This window comes from Monodon monoceros, unplaced genomic scaffold (assembly GCF_005190385.1).
Source record: "Monodon monoceros isolate NGI ecotype Baffin Bay Population unplaced genomic scaffold, NGI_Narwhal_1 Super_Scaffold_11, whole genome shotgun sequence".
In the NCBI taxonomy this organism is placed as follows: domain Eukaryota; kingdom Metazoa; phylum Chordata; class Mammalia; order Artiodactyla; family Monodontidae; genus Monodon; species Monodon monoceros.
The window spans coordinates 65,771,882-65,796,973 of NW_021703767.1; the positions used below are offsets into that span (position 1 = coordinate 65,771,882).

The window sequence follows — 25,092 nt, forward strand, 5'->3', positions numbered from 1 at the left end:
TCTGTATATTTGTATCTAGTTCCTATCCACATGCAAATACATATTTTGGCACAGTTACCAACATGGTACATAAGATTTTTAAGTTTTCTCCACATAAATTAAGATATTTCCACAAATGTAAGTTTCATAATTGTCTTTCATGGTTACATACAAATGGAGATTTCATAATGTACTGAAACATTTTCCTACTGTTGACCATTCAGATCATATTGGCTCTCTTTTTTTGTTATTATATAATTATTCCTATTCATATCTCTGTACATGGTAGCTTTTTTTCTTCTATTAGATGTACCCTGAAGTTAAGATCCCTAAAGTGGGATTAGTGAATAAAAAAGTATGAATGCTGCTGTGTTAGCTCTTGTACATAGTAATGCTTTCCAACAGGTCTTTATCCATTCATCTGCAGTCACTACCGGAACCTTGAATACAACACATGGAAAAAGTAGTTGAAACATCTGCAAAAACAGTTTCCTCAGTATTAATCTCATTAAACTGATCGAAGCTATCTTTACTATTTTCAAGAAAGGTGAGAAAAATAGCTATTACTGTGATATTCTATTGTACTGATCAAGGTTCTTTTGGAGAGGCTAGAGAATAACAACCATATATTCCCAGAGTAATCTCACCTTTAGGCCATGGAATAATAACCTTTAGGCCACAATCTGGATAAGAAAAGGTTTACTTTCTTTGCTTTTCCAGAAGTAGCAATATAGAGACTAAATTGAGATTTCTGCCTACAATGTATTTAAAATTTAATAAGACCTAACATCTGAATACCATTTAATAACTTTGGCTACCAAAAGAAATTGACTAAAATCTAAAGCTTATTTCATGATAATATAGTCAGTATGATCACGGTTGATGGCATCTTCATCATTCTACTTTGTTCTTCTTCTGCTTTTATCCTACCTACTTTAGGATTTAGCTTTGCTCCCAGAACAACATAAATGTCACAGAACTCCATTCTTATTTAAGCCAGCTATAAACAACACAAAAGCTTCTGAGGCAGTCATCTAGGAGCCTCTGTATTCTGATGATCTTGCTCAAGATACAAACATGTGTGACAGAAGCTGAACTTCAGTGGTGCGGAGCATCAGCAGAAATGGTATTTTAACAGATCAGAAGATAATTTCAGGGCTATGCTTCTCTTCCGAAGTTGTTTCTTAGTGATCTAAATCCAATGTTAGATGACTAGGAGGCACATTCTCAGGCTAGTCAAAGTAGATATTCTGCTTCTTGTTGATATGGTTTTGTCCTAAACTAAAAGTGGCCCTATTTTCATGTATATTCTCCATTAAATTGACTTAAACTAAGTAAGCCAATTGTTTAGTTAGAAGTACATATTGCAATTAATTCACCCAAAGACATATTGGGTTCTATTGTGGTGCTGCACCTAGGGTGGGTGATTAGAAATTCTGATTTTGATAATTTTAAATTAGAAAAATTTCCAGGTTCAGATCTTCAAGGTCTGAAGCTTTGTAGCTTAACAGTTTACTTCTTCATACCTTGGAACAGACCTGGAAATGCTTTGTGAGGAAAGTTTCAGCCATGTCAGCAGGCATTCATTCCCTCACTGCTTGGGTGGAGAGATGGGGTGTCTATTTATTCAGGTGAGGAGAGTCACAGGTTCTTTCATAAGAATGATCCTTTTTCATAAGAGGATGGATGTCAACCTGCCTTTCACATGGCTGGTTTTTAACATTTCTGGATCTGTCCTTACTTGGCAATAACAATAATAAAAATAGTGTAGCAGTTTCCTTTCACTGAAAGTCTACCATGTGACCAGGCAAAGTGTTAAGCACTTTGTACATTTTATATCTTACTTCTCACAACTATATGTAGTGGGTATTTACTATTCCTGTTTTATGGATAAAGAAACTGAAGCTAAGAGAGACAACAAAGAGCATGTATATTTTAAGGTGTTACTAAAGAATATAACTTATACTACCAAATTCTTATTTAAAATATGTGTACACGCACATACATATATATTTACATAAATACAGGTGGCCGTTAAGGTCATACAGTCAATCCCTTCATCTAGATGAGCATTTCCTGAGGTATGTTTGGTGACATTTACTTTGGCTCGCATTACTTTGGCCCCAAAGGAAACTGTTTTCCTTTAACTACACTGTGGTGGTATGCCTTTGTCTTACACTGAAGGGCATGAAGGGCACTTAAGAAAGTATCCAAATGGAACTCACCATTACATTTATTGTTGAAACTTTATTGTTGAGAATTTCATTTACTCTTATCTCTTATAGTACCAAATCTGTGACCCTAAAGGAGAAATACTTTTAGTATTTCTAAACAGCAGAGTCAGAAACACTTTGCTTCTCCTAAGCCACCAGTGTGCTTTTAATCTAATGAACAATGGAAATTTTTTTTTTTTTTTTTTTTGCGGTACACGGGCCTCTCACTGTTGTGGCCTCTCCCGTTGCGGAGCACAGGCTCCGGACGCGCAGGCTCAGCGGCCATGGCTCACGGGCCCAGCCACTCCGCGGCTTGTGGGATCTTCCTGGACCGGGGCACGAACCCGTGTCCCCTGCATCGGCAGGCGGACTCTCAACCACTGTGCCACCAGGGAAGCCCCAATGGAAATTTTTAACAGATATCATTTCTTTATTTACTTTAGCCACTAGGAGGCTCAGAGAAATATGTGAAATCCTTTCTGATAACTATTAAGATACTCAAGGCATACATTCCTTTAATTTTAGCTCTGCCCTTAGCCTACTATTCCTCTATTAAATTCCTCATACCCTGATCTATTTCAACTTTAAAGTAAATTCTCAGGATCAAAGTCTAATGTCAGTTTCCATATTTATGTTGAAATTCGATTTCAACAGCTATAAAATGTATATACCACAATAAAATATTTTTTGAGGACTGCTGTAACCTGTATCAAAGCAACATCAAAATCAGGTTACATACTAGGATCCTACCAGGCAGACAATTTGCCCAAAACCTTAGTTGCAATCATTAACTAGTTTAGTATTTCACATTTAGAAAATCATTTAAAATTACTCAAAACTTACCAATCATAATTCTCATTGTTATTCACAGTCTAAAACAATTCCTAGAAACTAGATCAACAAGTAAGTGTACTAGTTCGGGGTTAGGGCCTATTTAATGTTTTGAACAATCTGTGTAATCTAACGTTGGCCAGTGAATTATTAAGTTTATTAATAGCTCATCTAAGTAATTCTGTCTTCCTTCTAAATAGAGGTCATAGTTAAAAACAAAACCAAAAACGACCTCTATATTTTTACATTTAAAAAATTCAAAGCACATTTCAGTACATAATTGATTTGTACCATATTACTCTAAGAGAGCACTGCCACTCATTTTACAGATTGAGAAAACTAATAAGACATTACTAAAACTAATAAAGTTCAAATGACTTTCTCAAGGTTAACATGTGCTGATGAAACTAGAACTAGAAAAAAGATCTTTCTTTCCAAACTTTTTCTGGAATGAAGACAGGCCACAGATTAGAATGAAATGTTTTAAATCCTTATTAGCAACATTCTAAAAGAATAAGATCGGACAGGAACAAACAACTCTGTGTCAGACAACATGAGAGAGATTTTGACCTCACTGCTGAATGCTAAGAACTAGTAATGCAAGATTTTCTCTCTTGGAGCATAAACGCCCTTTGGCAAAAATGGGTCTGACCCAACTCAATTCAATGAAACAGATGATTAAATAAAAATGGAGTCAGCTCCTGACATCTGCGTTTTTGGTGGTGGTGGTGGTAGTGGGGTGTTGAGGGGAAGATACCAAATTTTTTGTGAGCCCAACTGTACTACCTACTATATTTCTAACTTCATTTTAGCTGACCTTCCGAGGACCTTCAATTCACTCAAGGTTGGGTATTTTCAGAATATCTGTAAAATGACAGTAATTCTCACTAAATCAGGTCCCAACATTAGCTAGCTATGGGACCAGCAGTGTAGCTGAGCTCTAAGCTGGGAGGCCATGTGGGCATTCTTTTCTTTTTGGATAGACAAGATTTAGTCATATTCTGATCTAAGTCTTAGCTAAATGTATTGGCATTGCAGTTTTAGCCCTTTCAAATGATTAAATTACACCAATCTATATTCATACTTCTTGAAAATTTGCCTCTCTAGTATATTAATATAATTTATATTCAGGGTGATGGAATTAAAGTGAATTATCTTCAATAATATTACATTTGTACAGACTGCTTTCTGCTATAAGCATCTCACTTGACATATTAATCAAGAAATTATACAGAAAGCATGACTTTTAAAATAACAATTATGGTGACATCACTTAACATTATTATAAGATATTTATACCTCATATATAAAGCATTTATGGGGTCCTTTTATGCTTTTTGGAAATTAAAGCAACATTTTATTCCCATTTAATCATTTGGCTATGCTATGTTTTTGATACTTGGAAGGCACTAAATGTTCACATTCACCAAATGAGATAAAATGAAGACAAAAACAAAATACGTTTTTATAGAAGAGACTTATGTATTCTCACCTGAGGCTGCTGTGGTATTTGAAGGGGTTGAAGCAGCTGCTTGAATCCGAGCATGAGGAGGAATAAGGATGGTAGCTAGAGGTGGATTACTTGACAGTTCTAGAGAAAAGGTAAGACGCATGTGTTAGAATCCACTCTTAAATTTTATGTGAAACTATTTTATTGGTAACACTAACAGAAGATACAGCATTAAAACATTGGTTTAACAGAAAAAAAAGACACGATAAACCTACATCTGAAACTAAATCATAAGCTAGTAATTAACATATAGAGAAAGTCCACAGAAATGGTGTGATACATAACAAAGGCACTATCTGCTAAAATTAGGGTATCTCTGAGAACTAAAGATAGGCCGGGGAAAGGTACTGGTCAAAAGTTTGAGGGTAAGCATAATAATAAGATATATTTCCATCTTTTATTAACTTAAATATACTAGGTTTTCCCTTGGTGCTCTGACAGTATTTGACTGCAGGGATTGAGGGTGACAGTGTCACGGAAAAGAGAATATAATTGCAGTTTGTACTTCGGCATGCACAGACCAAGTTACTCGATAGCAGGTAAGATTTATCCAAACAGTAGTGGAAACGGGATTTAAGGAACATCTGTTTAAATTCTCATTGCTTTTATTAAAAATGTCTTTACTGCATTCTACTTTGCTTTTTAACTTAGTAAGATTATTACTTTTTAAAAGTTTGAAATACGCTTTTATCTGCACGTGGAAAGTTTCTCTCTGTCAACTGTATACAAACTGGCTTTCTTTAAAGAATTAAGTTCTGTATATGAATCTTGAGAAAAAGATGATATTGGACTTAATAATGTAAACAACTACCGAGACATGGTGGTGAGCTTGTACATAAAAGTATCTGGTGTTAACTTCCGATAATACGACTTCTTCTAGTCTGCCTGGGATAACCCTGGTTTATTCTTGTAGTTCTGGCATTTAACTAGTGAGTGCTTATTTCCACTCTAATAAGTGTCGCTATTAATAATTCTTATTCCAATAATTTGAAGGAATAATTATATGACCATACTAGCTAAAGAAAGATGTTATCCTCTGAGCTACAAGCAATTCACAGTTACGGCACGGACTAAAAAAAGTTAGGAAATAGTATTTTCTTTAAATTAAAGTAAAATTCACATAATATAAAATTAATCATTTTAAAGTGTATAATTCGTGGAAGTTAGTACATTCACAATGTTGTACAACCATCACCTCTACCTAGTTTCAAAATATTTTCATCACCCCAAAGGGAAACCTTTAAGCAACTACTCGCCATTCATCCCTCCCGCCAGCCCCTAGTAAGAGAAATATCGTTTTAACGCAGTACTTTACAAAGCCCCTGGCAATACTGATTTATTCAACTCGGTGCCTTAGTAGCTAAATTTTGTACTAAATCAGATTCTAAATGATAACCAGGTTCTGGTAAAAAGAAGCAATATGCTGACGTCAAGATATATGAAAAATGAATGGGAGGAAAAGCTCAAAACTGAGAGAAGACTATTCATTATCTTTTCCCCTTAAATGAGAAGACTTATTAGGTCAGCTCATCAAATAATAACCTTCCCTGAGTTGGAAAATCACTGCCCTAATGATCAGGTTTGAAGAGATGCTGTTTTCTCATAATCAGCTTTAGTAGCTGTTTCAGTTCTCACTGAGGTGCAGAAAGAGCCAATGTAGTTTTACTTCAAATCAGTCCAATTTCAACGCACAACCTTACACCTAGAAAAACAAGAGAATCACTGATAATTGCCATGGCTGATGAGTTTATGGTTCTAAGAATAAAAATTAATGTAAGATGTGGTAGTTACTCTTCAGTAATCCAAAAGAAAGTCAGACTTACCATCCCAATTAAGATTAAAATCTCCTAAAATAGAAAAGCTTCTTTAAAATCCACCCATCCATCTACCCACCCACACCCTCATCCAACTAACAAAACTGAGCATGAAAGATTGTGTTAGGTCCCAGGATAGACAGATAAAAAGATGGTTGTCTTTGTCTGTTCAACAGAAATAGGAAATGGAAGGACAATTACACAAATAAGCTGGCAAGAAAGGCATTCAATCGATTCGAGACTGGGACACTTTTAAATTAAAAGATCTCTATGACTATGAGCCCAACATCTAAAAGAAAACCCAAAAAAGGAAAAGATGACCAAAGATTTTAATATAAGACATTCTGACAGAGCTACAATTGAGATAATCTTTAAAATAAACTGAGTATCAGTGGTCTGTGGTCACATGCTGTCCATTTTCTCCCATGCACTCAATCTCTTTTACCAGATCACCTATCCTTGTGGTACCTGCATGTCCAATTGAGGGCAATGGTGGTTTTGCGTCTTATTCTGGTTAAGGTGTATGTATGCATACACACACACACACACACACACACACACACACACACAGTTGCAGGGTTTGAGAAAAACAATCCTCTTTTTCACTAGGTGGCAGAGGGGTAACTAATGAAAGTGAAAGGGAACAGCAAGGAAAGACGACGATAACCAAAAAAAAGGAAGCTATGGGATACTGGAGGCTTTGCCACATCTAAAGACACAGGGGAGAGGTAAGTAAGGTTCATGAAACAACTTAAAAGACTAAGTTCTTAACCTAGAGTGAACAGTGGATAGCCTTTGGGGGCGGGGAGAACTTTTGTGAAAGTTGAGTCACACACCCAAAAACTTAAGAAATTCTAAACTGGACAGCCACATATAGCTCTATTATCTCTCCAACTTCTATACACCATTGTCCTTTTCCTCTTCCTTAATTATATGTATTCCTTCAGGTCCATTGCTTTCCATCCATTAGCTCTTCTCCACTTCAGAGAGCTTGCTAACTGTCACAGCTTTTGCTTGTGTGAATGAGGAAGCCTCCATGTATTACAGCACTGTTTTCTACACTACAAGTCTGTCCCTTTTGTGAGGAGAGACTATGGGCACTTCTGTGGGCTGTCACAAGTAGTCCAAAATGCTTGCAATTTTTGTTTTTTGTTTTTTTGCATGCAACAATTACAACCTACTCCCAATCTCCCTGTCTACCCATGGCACTGAATAGTAAGGAAACGGAGGCAATGAGTATGCATACAAAATGCACTGAAAGAAAGCAAAAAAAAGGATGGCATTTTGGAGGACAGAAAGAGCAAAGCAACAGACATTTTTAGAATCAGGGTAAGTATATGTATTCTTTTTTTCTTTAAATTTTATGGACTGATTGATTGGCTGTGTTAGGTCTTCATTGCTGCGCGTGGGCTTTCTTTAGTTGCAGTGAGCGGGGCAACTCTTCGTTGCAGTGCGTGGGCTTCTCATTGCGGTGGCTTCTCTTGTTGCGGAGCACGGGCTCTAGGCACTTGGGCTTCAGCAGTTGTCGCATACAGGCTCTAGAGCGCAGCCTCAGTAGTTGTGGCACATGGGCTTGGCTGCTCCGTAGCATGTGGGATCTTCCTGGACCAGGGCTCGAACCTGTGTCCCCTTCATTGGCAGGTGGATTCTTAACCACTGTGCCACCAGGCAACTCCCAGTATATGTATTCTTAAAGGCAGAGAATATGATGGAGTGTAGAAGAGATTGAAAATGAAAAGTTAATATTTATTCACTAAATGTATGTGTGAGGCTTGAGAGCAGGGGAGATTATTAAGGAAACAAGGAAGCCCATAATATAAAAGTGGGTCTAGCTATGGAAAAGAGGTGGGAAGAATAAGAGACCGCATTACTCCAGAGACATGGTTCAAACAAAATGGCAACAGGTTCCAGAATGTTTTAGAAAACTTCATGCATGACAAGGATTTCTACAACCAATTGAAGATGCCATAAAACTACTCATTAAAAAAAAATCACATAGTAGTTTATGAGGAAACATTATGAATGTTTTGATGGTGTATCAATCATTATGTGGTCCACCATCAAAACATAATGCACAATTCGAACAAAAGCAAATGAATTTAAAAATAGCTATCAATAAGCCAACCAAGAAAGGTATCAACCAACCAAAAGGTTAACCAAACTCATTTAAATAAATTTTGCTGCACTGTTGACACTAAAAACTATAGAAGAAAAATTCCCATGAAAAGACCACTGTAAGTTAAGCAATCTTTTTAAATGTTAAAAACAAGAACAGAACCTAAATCTAGTTGTTTTGGAGAAACCTGAAGTTTCCCTTAAAGTTTCTCTTCTTCCAAATATAAGATTTCCAAATTTATTAATAAGAAAGGGCGGGTTTTTGTTTTTTTTAATTTGCAGGGGTGGGGGATAGGAGTAAGGGTGGGAAGAGGTATATACGTTTGTTCAAACTGTGTTGTGTGAAAGCTGAGGATAAGTTTGAGAATAGTAATCAATGTACAAACCAGAAGGAAGAGATCAACCCTTTATTAACTAGACCTCTTACAGTCATAAGTTAGAAGGAAATCTTCTTTCTTTGTTATCTTTGAAAGGGCTCAACATGCAGACCCCCAGAAAGGAGTCACTACAAGAGGCAAACTTTCTTTATCTTCTATAAGTAGTTTGAGGTTTTCATGTGTGTATCAGGTCTCTTAAGAATAAATGAAAATTGGGGCTTCCCTGGTGGCGCAGTGGTTGAGAATCCGCCTGCCGATGCAGGGGACATGGGTTCGTGCCCCGGTCCGGGAAGATCCCACATGCCGTGGAACGGCTGGGCCCGTGAGCCATGGCCGTTGGGCCTGTGCTCCACGACGGGAGAGGCCACAACAGTGAGAGGCCCGCGTACCGCAAAAAAAAAGAATAAATGAAAATTGCCCGTGGTTGTCTATATAGTTAAAACTGCTATTTTTTTTTTCCTATTCACAGAAAATGACTTAACAATGGCATGGTACTTTTTTTTTGAGGAGTAATTCAAATGTTAGGATGGTGAACCTTGATCTTACACACTGAATTCTAATGCTGCTTGTTTGGATGTATATTTTTTAGATGAACAAGTAACCCCATTACAACTGTTTCTCTCCTATCAATTTCAAAGTGCCCAGGAAATCTCTGACCAAGTTCCTAACGTTGACTACATACTCCATACTCATTCAGAAAAGTAAACAAATACTAATCAGAAGATCAGACAAATAGTAAACAAATTACAAGGCTTGCTCCTGCTGCTTGGTAATATTAGCAACGTTTCATGCGCAAACTACATGATACCTGTAGAAACCCATGACTACTTTGCCTTGGAACTGCCCAAGAGGGAGCATCACAATTTATACTAGTCACCCAAAAAGGTGTGTACTACATTTATAGTAATGCATTGTGTACTACATAATGCATTTTGTGTACTACATTTATAGTAATGATACATTTACAAGTTATCTAGCAACATGTTAGTATTTTTAAAGTCCTGGTGATTAAAAAGAATAAGCTTTAGTAACCTGAAAATCTTAGAACTCCATTCTTGATGAAATGTATAGCATTTATGTTGAATTCTGCAGGAACCAGTTTGTGTTTTTTTTGTGTCCATTTACACCATGATTTTACATATCTTATGTAAGATATGTATGCTCTATGTTTTTAGCTTTATTTCTCATTTTTTCATGCTCTATGTTTTTAGCTTTATTTCTCATTTTTTCTTTTTCTGGAGTCAACTCATTTTTTACAATCAGAATTTTGGAGCTGCATGTGTCTTTTTTTTTTAAAACACACGTTCTTTCTTATTTTATTCTTTCTGACAGAGTTTTGAAAAGAATCTTTTTTTTTTAAACATCTTTATTGGAGTATAATTGCTTTACAATGGTGTGTTAGTTTCTGCTTTATAACAAAGTGAATCAGTTATACATATACATATGTTCCCATATCTCTTCCCTCTTGCGTCTCCCTCCCTCCCACTCTCCCTATCCCACCCCTCTAGGTGGTCACAAACCACCAAGCTGATCTCCCTGTGCTATGCGGCTGCTTCCCACTAGCTATCTATTTTACGTTTGGTAGTGTATATATGTCCATGCCACTCTCTCACTTTGTCACAGCTTACCCTTCCCCCTCCCCATATCCTCAAGTCCATTCTCTAGTAGGTCTGTGTCTTTATTCCCGTCTTACCCCTAGGTTCTTCATGACCTTTGTTTTTTTCTTAGATTCCATATATATGTGTTAGCATACGGTATTTGTTTTTTTCTTTCTGACTTACTTCACTCCATATGACAGACTCTAGGTCCATCCACCTCACTACAAATAACTCAATTTCGTTTCTTTTTATGGCTGAGTAATATTCCATTGTATATATAGAACTACCATACGACCCAGTAATCCCACTACTGGGCATATACCCTGAAAAAACCATAATTCAAAAAGAATCATGTACCAAAATGTTCATTGCAGCTCTATTTACAATAGCCAGGAGATGGAAGCAACCTAAGTGTCCATCATCGGATGAACGGATAAAGAAGATGTGGCACATATATACAATGTAATATTACTCAGCTGTATGTGTCTTTGAATATCCTTTAATCCAACTACCTCATCTTTTTAAATTAGTAAACTCAGAGATAGTGTCTTGGCCAAGATCTGCACCTAGTTAGAGAGAGACTGGGAAGGAGACTTTAGGTCTGACTTACTCCATATGCAATACTGCATATCTTTATTGCCTTGGTTATACATCACATACCACCAGTATTCTGGTCTTCCTGGAAGTGTATCTGTCCAAACTACACACAGAACTTTAAGTCCAGACATTAGTTTTTCATTGTTTGTTCCTATAACATTCCACATTCTCTCCAATAGTACAGTTGAGGCAGCAGAGACACTCAAATCTCAGGGAAAGGAAAATAATCCTCATAAATAATTGATAATTTAGATCCTAAAATTCTGAATACAGCCAATACTGTATGCCAGTAGTACTCTAGTTGCCTGAATTAAAACTAACCTGCCCCCTCTTACTGGCATTCACGAATTTCCTAAGCTCTCCCTTGCAGTGTATTTCCTTGGTTTAGCTTTCAATACCTAGAAGAGTACACCTTACCTCGATATTTTACTCTTCTAAATTATTCATAAAATATTAAAGAATAATTCTGACACCAATTCCTTTGATAAGTATAAACAGCTCCATCTCTCATTTATTTACTAGAATAATCCTTTTATTTATACCCAAATTTCATCAAGTCCATTTATCAAGATCTTTTATAGCCATTTTTCACCCAGAAGAACACAGTAGAAAAACAGGGATAGCCTGTTTTAGTTAAAAAAAAAAAAAAAAGAGGGGCACTGCAAATGAGAGCAGTTTATGAGTTCCTATTTAGGATTTGATTCATATCCTACATATAAATCAAGATTTCCTATCTTATGTAAATTTATTCTTGCTATTGTAAATGATAATAAATCTAAAACCAAAAAGACCCTAGTCAAGGTTAGAATATTACAAGATACTTCATTACCTTAATTAAGGTGGTTGAAATACTATGTCCACTTTTTTTTAACTTTTTATTTTATATTGGAGTATAGCCGATTAACAATGTTGTGATATACTATGTCCACTTTAGATGTGGCTGAGGGTAAGACAGGCTAGAAGAAAATACCCAGGATATAGAAAGCTAGGTAAGCAGGTGGGCTGACCATATTTATGCGTATCACTATTTCATAACAAAAAAACTGGTTTAAAAATCATTGCTATAAAGATATGGAGCCTCCTAATTATCAAAAATAATGAGTTACAACAGATTTTATAAATAAGTAGTCTACCGCTTTCAGATGAAGAAGTATAACCCTTTGGTAAGCTGGCCTTCTGTAACACTTGCTTTTGTTGCCCACCCCCAACTTGTCCTCAGACCCTGTTTTCATCACTTCCTTTTCTTTAACACAGTCCTAAATGCATTAAAAAAATATTTCTCTGATCCTTCCCCCATTCCCTTCGGTTTTCTCTTACTCTTCCTTTTACTGTCTTTTTTTCCACTTGATTTCAGGAACCCCTTTGCTGTCTCATCACTGTTTTCCTCATGTCCAGATACTCTTTTCCCTGTATCCCAAGACATCCATAGTCTGCCTGAGTTTGCATGCTGTTTTCTGAATGCTCCAAATATCCTGTTTTAACTCTCATTTAAGCAGTCCCCCCTTCTTCTGGCCTAACCAATAAGCCACTCTTCCTCCTTGTTCCCCCACAAAACTATCATTCCCTCAGATAACCCAGCTAAGTGGTAGAGCAGTAGACTCTTCAAACTAAGTCACACTAATGTAAATAGTTGATAATCTTTACTTACACCTGCCCAACCCCCATCCTATTCGATGCCCTCAGGGGGACGTTTACTAAAATAATTTTACTTGGTAAAATCTCATAAAATCAGGCTAGAAAATTGGAACTGGAGAATGTGTGTGGTGGAATTAACTGGAGACTCATCTTTAAACATACAAAACTACCTATTTCCAGTATATTCCAGCCTTAGAACAGGTAAGGAATTGGTAAACAAAGAGAATATCGATCTCTGTTGGGATTTCCTGATTCTATTTGATTCCTAAGGTCTGATTAAGTTATGTCCAACCTTTGAGATCCAATAACTGAGGGAAAGGGAAAGAAGGGTATGGTATGCTAAAGGTCTGTCATGGTTTCCAATGTCTGGAGGCAGGTAATACTGTCAGTCAGGGGATCCTAGAACACAGAAACCCCAGTGCCAGAAAAAAAGAGAGGTGTAATAGTTATGGATCCAGAAGGTCAGAAGGATCTCAAAGTTTTCTGTCCCATATCTGTTCACCTCTCTTCTCCCTCTAGCTGATCACAGAAACACTTGTTTTGATTATATGAAAGTAATATTAACTAACATTTATGGCTATTTACTCATGGCACAGTAACAAACATCAAATTGTAGTTAGCTATAAGCTTTACTATATTCTACTCAAGTGTCTAATCTTCATAGTTCTGTTCATATGGTAGGTTTACTTTACTAATTAAAACAACAGTACCAACAACTAGAGGGAACATTAGAAATGCCCAATAAGTACAGGTTGCATGAATTAATAAATACTGTGTGTATTTAAAGTGGCAGGTATCAATCACTCAAACAGTCATTGAGCACCTACTATATGTAGATCAGGGATTACCTTTAGTTTATCTGGGGAAAATAGTATAGACTTCACTGAAAATTTGCTGTGAGGATGTAGGAGGGTACAGCAGAACCTCACTAATGACACCCTCCATCCCCCCCTACCTCTGCCCCCATGTTTCCTATCTCTGCACTCTCTCTAGCTATACAACCAACTGGAAAGTTAGTTCTCCTTCTTCATTCTCTTGAATTAGCCAGTTTTATTCTGATCATCCATTAACTGCTATTAATTAGTATGTGCTTTAAAGTTGCATCTGCACAACAGTTACATCTTTGCCTTAGTAAATAAGATGACTATTTGCAAAAACTGCTCCAAAATCAGAACAGGGAGGATCAAACAGAAATAACACAAATTATTGACATCAAGTAGCACCTCTTTCCTGGACAGCTGTGTCCTTATATGGAAACACTGTTCAAGTATAATAGTGATCTAGAAGGATAGGGAGAAAGTACTACTAAGTGATCATAGCCTAGTTTCAGAATGGCTGCTAAGACAGGGCAGCATTTAACAACTTTAATAAAGAAGGGTCATATTACAAAATGATGTCATGTTCAACTTAATACATTGAGTTTTATGAAAAACCATTTCAAGGATATATTCACAGGGTCCATTTGAAGAGGTACAAAGATTCATGCACATCCTTTGCACTGATATCCACAGAATCACATAAAGAGTCTGACAGCCACAGAGATTGCATGCCATGTCTACATATACCACATCCATGTACACACATATTCTTCAACTCCTCAAAGTCATATGCACATTCAGACATACACAGAGTCATATTTATGTTTGATACCCTGGGCAAATATAAAAAGTTGAAATATCAAAATAAAACATTCTTCATTCCTTTTTTAAAACTTATAACAATTAGGTATGTGTGAACAAAGTCTGAATTAAATTATTTACTCTTTAAAATGAGCCTTTTCTTTACTTTAGTTGATTCTATTATTTGACAATATGAAAACTGCCCACTCACAAAAGTCCTTCCAATATTTTAGAGACCATATTCTAAAATCTAAGCCAATTTATTTTCATGTTAATCTGCCTTATGAACACAATTTACTAGAGAACAGGTAAATAGCATTTACCAGGTTCTAAATCATTATACTGCAGTAAGCCTTAGGATCAAATGAGATTCCACTTCACACCCACTGAGACGGCTATTAAAAAAAAAAGGAAGACAAGTATTTGTGAGGATGTGAAGAAATGGGGACGCTTGTAACATTCCTGGTAGGAATGTAAAAGGTGCAAGCCATTGTGCAAAATGGTTTGGTAGTTCCTCAAGAAATTAAACATAGAATTACCATATGACTCAAAAAAAACTGAAAACAAGTATTCAAACAAATTCATACTTGTACACAATGGTCAGAGCAGCACTATTCACAATAGCCAGAAGGTAGAAACAAACCAAATGTCCATCAGTACATGAATGGATAAACAAAATGTGGTATATCCCTATGCTATGGACTGAAGGTTTGTGTCCCCTTAAACTTCATATGCTGAAGCCCTAATCCACAATGTGATGGTATCTGGAAGTGGAGCCTTTGGGAGGAAATTTGGTCATGAGGGTAGAACCCTCATGAATGGGATTAGTGGTCTTATAAGAAGCGACACAAGAGAGGTGATCTCTCTTCACCATATGAGCAAAAAGTAGCCATCTGCAAACCAGGAGGTGGGCCCCTGCCGAACACTGAATTTGCCGGCATCTTGATCTTGATGTTCCCAACCTCCAGAACCGTGAGAGATAAATGTTTGCTGCTTAAACCTAAGTGTCCATCGACAGATGAATGGATAAAGAAGATGTGGCACATATATACAATGGAATATTACTCAGCCATAAAAAGAAATGAAAGAGAAAAACAAACACCGTATGCTAACACATATATATGGAATCTAAAAAAAAAGGTTCTGAAGAGCCTAGGGGCAGGACAGGAATAAAGATGTAGACATAGAGAATGGACTTGAGGACACGGGGAGGGGGACGGGTAAGCTGGGACGAAGTGAGAGAGTGGCATGGACTTATATATACTACCAAATGTAAAATAGATAGCTAGTGGGAAGCAGCCAGATAGCACAGGGAGATCAGCTTGGTGCTCTGTCACCACCTAGAGGGGTGAGATAGGGAGGGTGGGAGGAAGACGCAAGAGGGAGGAGATATGGGGATATATGTATATGTATAACTGATTCACTTTGTTATACAGCAGAAACTAACACACCATTGTAAGGCAATTATACTCCAATAAAGATGTTTAAAAAAAATAAATAAATGTTTGCTGCTTAATCCACCTAGTCTATGGTATTTTGTTATAGTTGCCTGAACTGATTAAGACATGATATAATGAAATATTATTCTGCCATGAAAAGGAATGAAATACTGATACATGCTACAACATGGATGAGCTCTGAAAACATGCTAAGTGAAAGAATCCCACATTATGTGATTCCATCATATGAAATAACCAGAATAGGGAAATCTATAGAGACAGAAAGCAGATTGGTGGCTACCAAGGGCTGAAGGAGGGATTAATGGAGACTGAGTGCTTAAAGGGTATGGAGTTTCCTTCAGGAGCAATGAAAATGTTTTGGAATTTGACAGAGGTGATAGCTGCACAACACTGTGAATGTATTAAACACCACTGGATTGTTTACTTTAAAATGGTTCATCTCATGCTATGTGAATTTTATCTCAGTTTTTTAAAAAGCTTAGAAATTCATAAAATAACAAACTTAGTTGTTTTAAATTTTATTTTCTTTAGTAATAATAGAAAATTATTAGCCAGTGACTAAAGAGTTAAATGTAATTACTTCAAAAATGGTGCATGGGAACAGTGAAACTGAATCCTGGATTTTAAAATCTGATCAAAGAAAGGTTTAAGCAGCATCTCATTTTCAATCAACACATACAGGTGCACACACACATTGAAGAGTATGTATCAAAATATGTCTCAATTTAAGGAGAATTATTCTCCAAAATGTATTCATCATAAATATCACCTTGTATGCATTTGAGTTTCTACCAAGTTGTTCACTTGACAAGGGGCTGTCTTGATTTGTGTATTCTGAGAAACAAAGTACTTGCTGGAGAAGATACTTAGCATGGGAAAAAACTCAATCAAGTTTCCCTTCAAAATTTGGGAAACTTTAAAGTTACCTGACAGAAATGGTAAAAAAAGAGGTAAAGAAATTTAGCACTGACTTAGTAGTTTCTGATGTCAAGACTCCATAGTTCCACTGGATGTCATTGTATACAAAAGCCTTTTAGATACCACTTTAAAAAGCAATCCACTAAATAATTATATTATGCAGACAATAAACATATACCTACAGTACAAAAAGGAAAAAAATGTATCGTGCTATGTAAATGGATACATGTAGAATTTCCAATGGCCGTCTCAGATAGATTCAAAAAGTGCTTCATATTAAAAACTTAAGGTGATGTAACCTAAAAAACTATATAGATGGTTCAAAAAGTAGCTCTACTGATAACAAAGACACAGATGTAAAAGATGCATAGAGTTTGAAAAAAATTGTTTTATGAAATTTGAGATGTAAAAAAAATTCCTAACCTAATATTAACTTTACATAATATATAATTTTCAATATATTCAAGTTAACAAAAAGAACCCTTTTGGGATCTTCTAAATGGGAAAATAGAGGATCACTTTATATTCAAGGATTAACAGCTTTAGCATTAGAAAAAAGATTGAAAAGAGCTACACCATAAAATGCTAAAAGTGTATTTTGAAGGCTAAAAGTAATTACTTCGGGATTGTGATTTTAATTTTCTCTACCTCCTCTGCATTTTCAACATTTTCTTCCATCTACATGTATTACTCGATTAAAACAAAAGCGGTAAGAATTAAAAATAAAATTTATTTTCTCAAGAGGTCTAAAACTTGTATGACATGGAATCAATGAATTTCTGTTCTGGAAGAGGCCAAGAGTCTCCCAGTCTAAACTTCTGCCAAATCGGAATCATCTTATCTACAATATTTGACATCATCCAGCTTTTCCCTGATATACAGATCAATATTCTGAAAACAGCTTGTTCCATTATTACCAGTTGAAAACTTCTTTATTGATTCATCAATAATTTTATTTAGTCTCTATTTATGCCAGGGGCTGAGGTCTTTATTTGAGGTATTTTTCTCAGGAGTCCCTTAAGTCTTCACTTTTCCAGGCTCTATATCCAATTCTGCTCCTTTGTATACCCTACCTGGCATTCATTAACATTCTTCTTAGAGAGGCATAGTCAGGACTTAAAACAACATTCCAAGTGATTTCTGATCAGCCCTAGTCAAAATTAATAGTCCCAGGATACCTGAACATTTTTCTTAGATGAACGTAGACTACGTCAGCATTGCCAGCATTACATAATAGTGACAGCTTAAGATTACAGTCAACTGAATCATCCAGGTCTATTTTACTAGCAACTTAGATGTTCCAAATCTAAAGTTTAAGCAGCACATTTTTCCACAATCAGTTTTATAAAAGTTTAAATATGGGGGGAAAATTGGCTTTATAATAAAGGAAATATATCTATTTCCTGATCACAGAAAGCTCTCCATCCCCCTTCTATATTTTTAGCTTGACTAATCAATGAAAACAAGCAATCTATTTACTCCTTGTTTTATCTATAGGGAATTGTACACATTTAATGTTCAGTTTAGGAAGAAAATCATATCATCAGAGGCAGTGTGGTTGATGAATGAATGAAAAATGAACACAGAAATGGTGAAGAAATTACTATCCCTGGGCTTTTTAGAAACCACCAATGCACAAACTTAGTTTTCCAATCAGTGTTTCCTCAGCAGCAATGATGCCAAGCCCAGAAGGGATGACAATTTCTCTTCTACATGCCTTATATATAAAGTTATATTAAGTTCCAAGAAGGGGTTTATAGGACTCTAGTTTTCCCCATCTGTATAATGTCTAAAATTATAAAAATACAGCCACCAATTTATTCCCAGGTTAAAAAAACTTGATGTAAATCCTTGGGAAGCAAGAAATTTTAATATTCTAAGTTTCATATACAAAGCTGAAGGTTAAATTATACATTAGTCTTACTAGTGATAAACCTCACTCAGTGAAATCTCTATATAACTTCTCCAGTACCAAGATTTATCATGATCTGCTAAAAATTAGAGAAGCTACGCCTATTTGAAACTTTTTGCCTGCCATTATTTTGTTCAAAACCATACAAGTGATAGCCTAATAAGTGGTTAGATAGGATGCTTCCTACCTGCGTAAGTACTTAATATGCCTACTTTTATCCTACACAGATTTAATTAACAGAGTGTCACTTCACACACATGCGTAATTTTCCCAGAAATGGTAAAAGAATTAAGTGTTAGGGCTTCCCTGGTGGCGCAGTGGTTGAGAGTCCGCCTGCCGATGCAGGGGACACGGGTTCGTGCTCCGGTCCGGGAAGATCCCACATGCCGTGGAGCGGCTGGGCCCGTGAGCCATGGCCGCTGAGCCTGCGCGTCCAGAGCCTGTGCTCCACAACGGGAGAGGCCACAGCAGTGAGAGGCCCACATACTGCAAAAAAAAAAGAATTAAGTGTTAGGAGTTACCTTGAGTGGTGAAGTTGAAGAGTGCAGGTGTGTCTCGCCCATTTGGTAGTTTGACATTTGGGTCCCGTAATTCATCAAAAAATGAATGTGCACAAGCTTCCAGTGGTGTCAATCGGGCAGTTGGGGTATATTCCAGCAGACGGCTACATAGTGCAATCGCCTCTGGTGGAGTTCGAGGTCGGAAGACCTACGGTATAAAAAAAGAGAAGGTACAATTAATGTTTCCTTGTAAGAATCTTAGCAAATTATCCTCTGAGTACTGAGTTAATTCCCACCATGTACAAAAACATGGTTGCATTTGTGAAAGGAACCTTCTAGAATGAAAGGAGTTAACTGCACATGATTTACCACAGTGATGTGAACTGCTAATTAAAGACTATATGAGAAAAGCTCAGAGAAAAAACTAGGGGAAATGGAAAAAAATCTATATATGCTAATCATAAAGCAGTACAATCAAACATGCACACACAATGTGACAGGCACAAAAGAAAGCCTGGGTTCTGGAGGCAAGCGCAACTAGGAGAATACAAAATTAATTTTAAAGTTTTGACTGCTGTGGCAATAGACAAAACGTTGCCTCTTTTGTGTGATTTTTTTAGCAGAACGATTATGGATAATGGACAGCACTGTTCAAATTTTGGCAATTAATATCTTTTAAAAAAGAAAAGCTGTTTTACTCTTAGTCTATAAATATTAATGATTTGGTATTAATTCTTCAATAAGCAGAGACTATTATTATTTGAAGAAATTCTTGAATATCCAGAACTTCGCAAAATGTCCAAAACTGTTTTCTCAGGTAGCTGTTGTCGTGAACACGGCCAGTTTACCCTCATTTGAATAAATATTCTAGGGTTTTAATCAGGAATAGAGGAATGTATTTTTCATTAAGAGCTATTAATTCACAGAAAAAGTAAACTGAAAGCTATACTGAAGCAAAATGCAAATAAATAAATTTGCTTAAAGGAATAGAAAGCTTTCTACTCATCTATGTCTAATAAATACATGAAACTATGAAAAATATACTGTGTTCTAAATTATGGACAGTTAAAGAATAAAAGCAGAAGGGGAAAAACAAATAAACGAACAGAAAGCCTTTGAAACTAAAGAAAAATGAAACATATACCCCTTGACAGGAAGAACACAGAATCAAATAGAAGGTGTAGTAGTGGCAGTGGTGGAGGTGGACAGACACATAAAGAGAAAGAGATGTGTAAAAATGGAGGGAAATAGACCTAAAAGTGAGGAAAGAACATGTAGATTGTGACAAGGCACAGAGGAGCCTGGGAGGCTTAAGTTTTCCTAACGAGAAAGGCTCATGTAACATTTGTCTATTCACCTAGGCTGAAAGCAGAACTGGTTACTACTACAGACTCCTTAGGTTATAAGAGACTATTTATAAGAGTACTCTACTCTGAAAATCTTTTCTTATTCCTTTTGCTTTTACACAAAGTTTATTATTAATAAAGATATTTTCCATGGAAATTGAGAGATTGGCTTGGGTAGGATATTAGAAATTTATTTCCGAATATTAAAGGCCTTAGTTAATTTATTTGGCTTGTTAGAAAACCCTCTCTCTAAGGTCAAAAACTGCTTTATCTTTATTCTTTTGAGTAATCTGACTTGCCTCAGTCAAGGAGTTACTGTATTATTTGAAATGTTTAGATCTTACACTGTTCTTAGTCATTTTCCCCTTTCTTGCTCCCCAGCCAGAACCATAATCAAAGTGTGAAAGAAAATAATCAGTGGAAATATTTAGAAAATTTTTCATAAAAATATTAAGCACTACTGACATTGCCCTGAGGGCAATTTGCATTTGACAGCATATGGACTTATTTTGCTAGCTAGTCTAATAAAAATGTCTCTGCACCAATATGGTAACACATAAGTAGAATTAAAAGTACCACCACCAAAAGCAGAAATAAATATCTTCTAACATTCAAATGCAGGGTAGCTACACAGTGAGTGTAGTTTAAATGAAAAAAAAATTTGTGTTATTGCTATTAATAAATCAGTATTGTAAGCTTATTTCTGATTATTAAAAAAAAAAAGTCATCCACATCTTTCTGGTTTCTTACTGGCTACAAGTGACCATCCATGTTGGTACTAAGACACATATTAGCTTATTCTTGCCTAACTCACAGTATCAAAGAGTTAAAAACAATAAAGAAAAGAATTCATTCCAAGAGCCTAAAATTAAGACTTAACCCGCCTTTCAAAAATGTATCCATTATTAATTTAAACGCCTTGAGAGATTCTTGATGAGAAAAGTCTTGGTTCAGTAATCTATGGATAAAGGTTAAGCGGAAAATTATGTGGGGTCAAAACCCAGTGTACCCAAAGTCCAGATTTCTGACCATAAGACTGGGTGTGGTAGCATGCAACTTTCAAAAATTACAGGCCAAACTAGAAATAGCTCTTCTGAATTATGTCTGTGTCTAAAGAAAAGGAAACCAGTAACTATTGAGATTTGGCTTCTTTTTTTTTTTTTTTTTTTTGGCCGCAATGCGCAGCATGCGAACTTCCCCAACCAGGGATCGAACCCATCCCCACTTCAGTGGAAATAAAGTCTTAACCCCTGGACTGCCATGGAAGTCCTTGGCTTCTAGTTTCTGCTGCTTTTCATTCCTTACTCATTTAAATTGCCTAACACTCGGAATCTTTGGTTCTGTGGATCTTTGTCAATATTTATTCTTGTAAAAATAATAATTTTTAAACCCCTCAACTCCTAAACTTCAGCTTAGATGTCAATAAATCACTCAGGAAACTGACAATCTAAATATACTATAAGCAAAACCTATACCATACAGTGAGTAAAAACAGAAATCACAGCTACCTACCTTGTTTTTACTATTACATTTCAAGAATGAATAACTATTTAGCCTTTCAAAAAAAGTTTTCCCCCTAGTTTTATAGACCTGCCCTGAAATTTTGGGAAAAAAAAATTAAGTACATACCCGAACTCCTGAGGTGAAATGTCCTGTTCCTGACGAATCCTAAAGATGAGAATGCAGTGAAATAATCCAAACAGGGGAAGTCAATCCAAAAGAGAATAGTCCAGCAAGGAAAAATATATCCAATGTTATAAGAAATCCATGGTGTGGGGGGGGACATAGAAAATGTTTATACAGTTATAAACTTTAAACATCAGTCTCCACAGTAGCAAGTCCAAGTTTTAAAAATTATTTCACCACAGTGTATGCAAAAAAAATTTGATTGCGCAATGGTGAGGCACAGTAAAGAAACATTTTAATTTTAGTTAATTATGTTCCGATGCCAGTGCGTTTATTAAAAAAATACAAAACCAAAAAAAGTTAAAATCAAAATGAAATCTAGAAGTAAAGTTCCCAAAGTAAAGTGTTTGGTCTTCTACGACCTGGATTCATTGTCCATTGACATGGCTTGGGAGGGGGCATATCAGACTGCTTTTAAAGATACAAGTTCCCAATTTGCTAATTTTCTCTATTAATGAATTTCAGTACACAGTATAAACATTTTTTGCTAAATTATTAGTGATGAGAGAAAAGTAATAAATATATTTAATTTATATTACTATAGATTTCAAGCCAGATATTTTCAATTTGTGTGAGCTAAGAAGGATCAGGCCACCGCGGATTATTCTCCATTTTGGATTGACTTCCCTGCTAAGAGATGTTTACTGACATTCTCATTATCTTAGAGGACTCTTCAGGAAATTGACATATCACCTCAGGAGTGCGGGTATAAACTTACTTTTTCTATTGTGGGCTTTGCCCCCTGATACCCTTGCACCCATTACTTAGGAAAAATAATGAACATTCTTTCTTTTTGGAAAAACTCACTGAAAAAAATTCTATATCTTTGAGCACTACAAATTCAACACAGTTCCATCTGCAAATATGCCCAATTCACCCACCAAAAGCTAAACAAAAATATATACAATGAACAATACAACTAAGGGACAGTCACAGTTATAGGTGACATGCATAGTAATGTACACCAACACCTAGGCACAACGGAGCCAATTATGCAAAAGGGAGGTAGTAGGGTCTATTATGTCTAGGTATTGAGAACAAAAAATGGCAGACCTCACCAGTAGCTGTGAATTCCCTTGGCTATTCTAAGAGAATTTAACATTCTTTTAGGATAGTTTCCAGTGGGGGAATTAAATATTTTGCAAAAATAAATAATCCGCGGATTATTTTTAGTCTGCAGACTAAAATTTAGTACACGGATTAAAATCCGGCCCATCAGGATAAAAATCTCTCATGAACTTAAAACACAACCAGGTGGACAAAAGTAGAAAACCAGACTAAAAAAACTGAGAGCACAAAGTAAGACTCAACTGGGCCAACTAATAATTAGTGCGCAGACTAAATATGGCCAGCCAAGAATGTCAGCAAGGCCATGAAGAGCCCAAAACACCCCCTGTAAAAACTAAAACCAAAAATAAATAAATAAAACAAAACAGAACAAAGCAAAAAATAAATAAACAAAAGAAGGAAAGAAAACAAAAGAGAAAGGAAAAACTGAAAAGAACCAAAACACTGACATGAACTTTTAAGTGATTCAAATACTACCTCACCTGTGCAGCAACTCATTTTCTTAAATTGAAACAAACTCTCATCACAAATACTAGTCTATAGAAGAAACTGAGAGAAAAAATTCATTTTTTTCCAAAATAAATTATCTGTGGTACTGAACAAATGCAAATGAGTCCTTAACAGAAGAATTATTCAAAATAAATTTGTATTTGGATAACTCAGAAAGGACAGAGGTAATTTTCTCCTTTACATGTCCTAGAATAGACTTTTGCCATCAAACGTCAAATTTCAACCTGGAGCTAACTGTTATGACTGAATCATAAGCCCCTTAAAATTATCATTTATAAATGGTCATATATACCACATCAAGGCCTATGGTTGATTCTCAGAGCATCAGCTTTCAACAATTCCACTGTATTAAACAGCCAACCAGAGCAATGTAAGAATGCCTATGAGCAATGTTAATTAATCTAAGTAGAATGCAGAACAAGTACTGTGCCTGTTTCGAACAGCTACTCCTCCCAAGTTTTCATTGTGATAAATGTACAATACAGACGACACTGTTCTCTGGTCATACACAAAATACACAAGCATCCAATGCTAAAAACTGATAATACACCATGAACATTCCTGAAGAGCAGCCCTAATATATAAAATTATTTGCAATTTGTAAGCCTTAAATACAGGACTAAAAGTGAGACAATGCCATGGATTTGTTGACTAGTTAATTATGCTAATTAATCAAGTTAATTAAGAAAAGAACTTAAGTCTACTGAAGTGCCCATGTGCAGTACATAATTCATAAGAAACAAAAACATCCTTTCCTTAGCCACAGCAGAGCCAGTATTCAATACATTTCAGCTGCACTAATTAAAAGGCTTATGGAGCTTTCCTGAGCTCTAATACACATAAGGAATATCATATGTGTATTGATATCAGCATTTAACTATGAAATGAAATTTCTCCCTCTAATCTCATTTACTGATAAAATAGTACTATACTATAGAAGTGTGAATTACCAAATGTCCACTTATCCAATTTAATCTTTCATTGTTCATAAAATGGTTACTATAGTCAGCTTGATCTTCCTAAGAATATAATATTTTCTTTTCATCCACACCTCCTTATCTTAAGGGATATACCCCTAAACTACAGCAATTCCTAACTTTAGTGACACCTAAGCAAATCTAAATCCTCCTTCAAAAGTACCCACCCTCATTCCCCCTAGCCCTTCTATCACCCTTAAAGGAGGCTTCCTTTTCCCCTCCACCACGCATGCTGGAACTCTTCCCTATAATACCTACAGTATGTGAAACAACTTTGAATACTAATAGTACATAATCAAGTATATGGTTATATATTATTCAATACTTGCTTCAACTGAGTCAGTTATATCATCTCTAAGTTTTTCAAAGAGGAGGACTATATATTTTAGCTCTTTTGCATCCTTTATGGTAGCCAGCACAGCACTGA

The 25,092-nt window shown here is 35.9% G+C and overlaps 1 protein-coding gene across 2 annotated transcripts in view; it reads right to left on the minus strand.

The window, feature by feature from the left end:
• The window catches only part of GSK3B (glycogen synthase kinase 3 beta), a 197,517-nt gene that overhangs the window by 10,302 nt on the left and 162,123 nt on the right, over positions 1 to 25,092 (minus strand). The window contains exons 9-11 of one of the 2 annotated variants that reach the window (XM_029215532.1): positions 22,054 to 22,092; positions 19,100 to 19,286; positions 4,516 to 4,614 (exon numbers count right to left, since the gene is read on the minus strand). In XM_029215532.1, coding sequence (XP_029071365.1) covers positions 4,516 to 4,614; positions 19,100 to 19,286; positions 22,054 to 22,092 — 325 coding nt within the window. The remainder of the gene's footprint in view (positions 1 to 4,515; positions 4,615 to 19,099; positions 19,287 to 22,053; positions 22,093 to 25,092) is intronic. The other variant, XM_029215533.1, reaches the window with a different exon arrangement.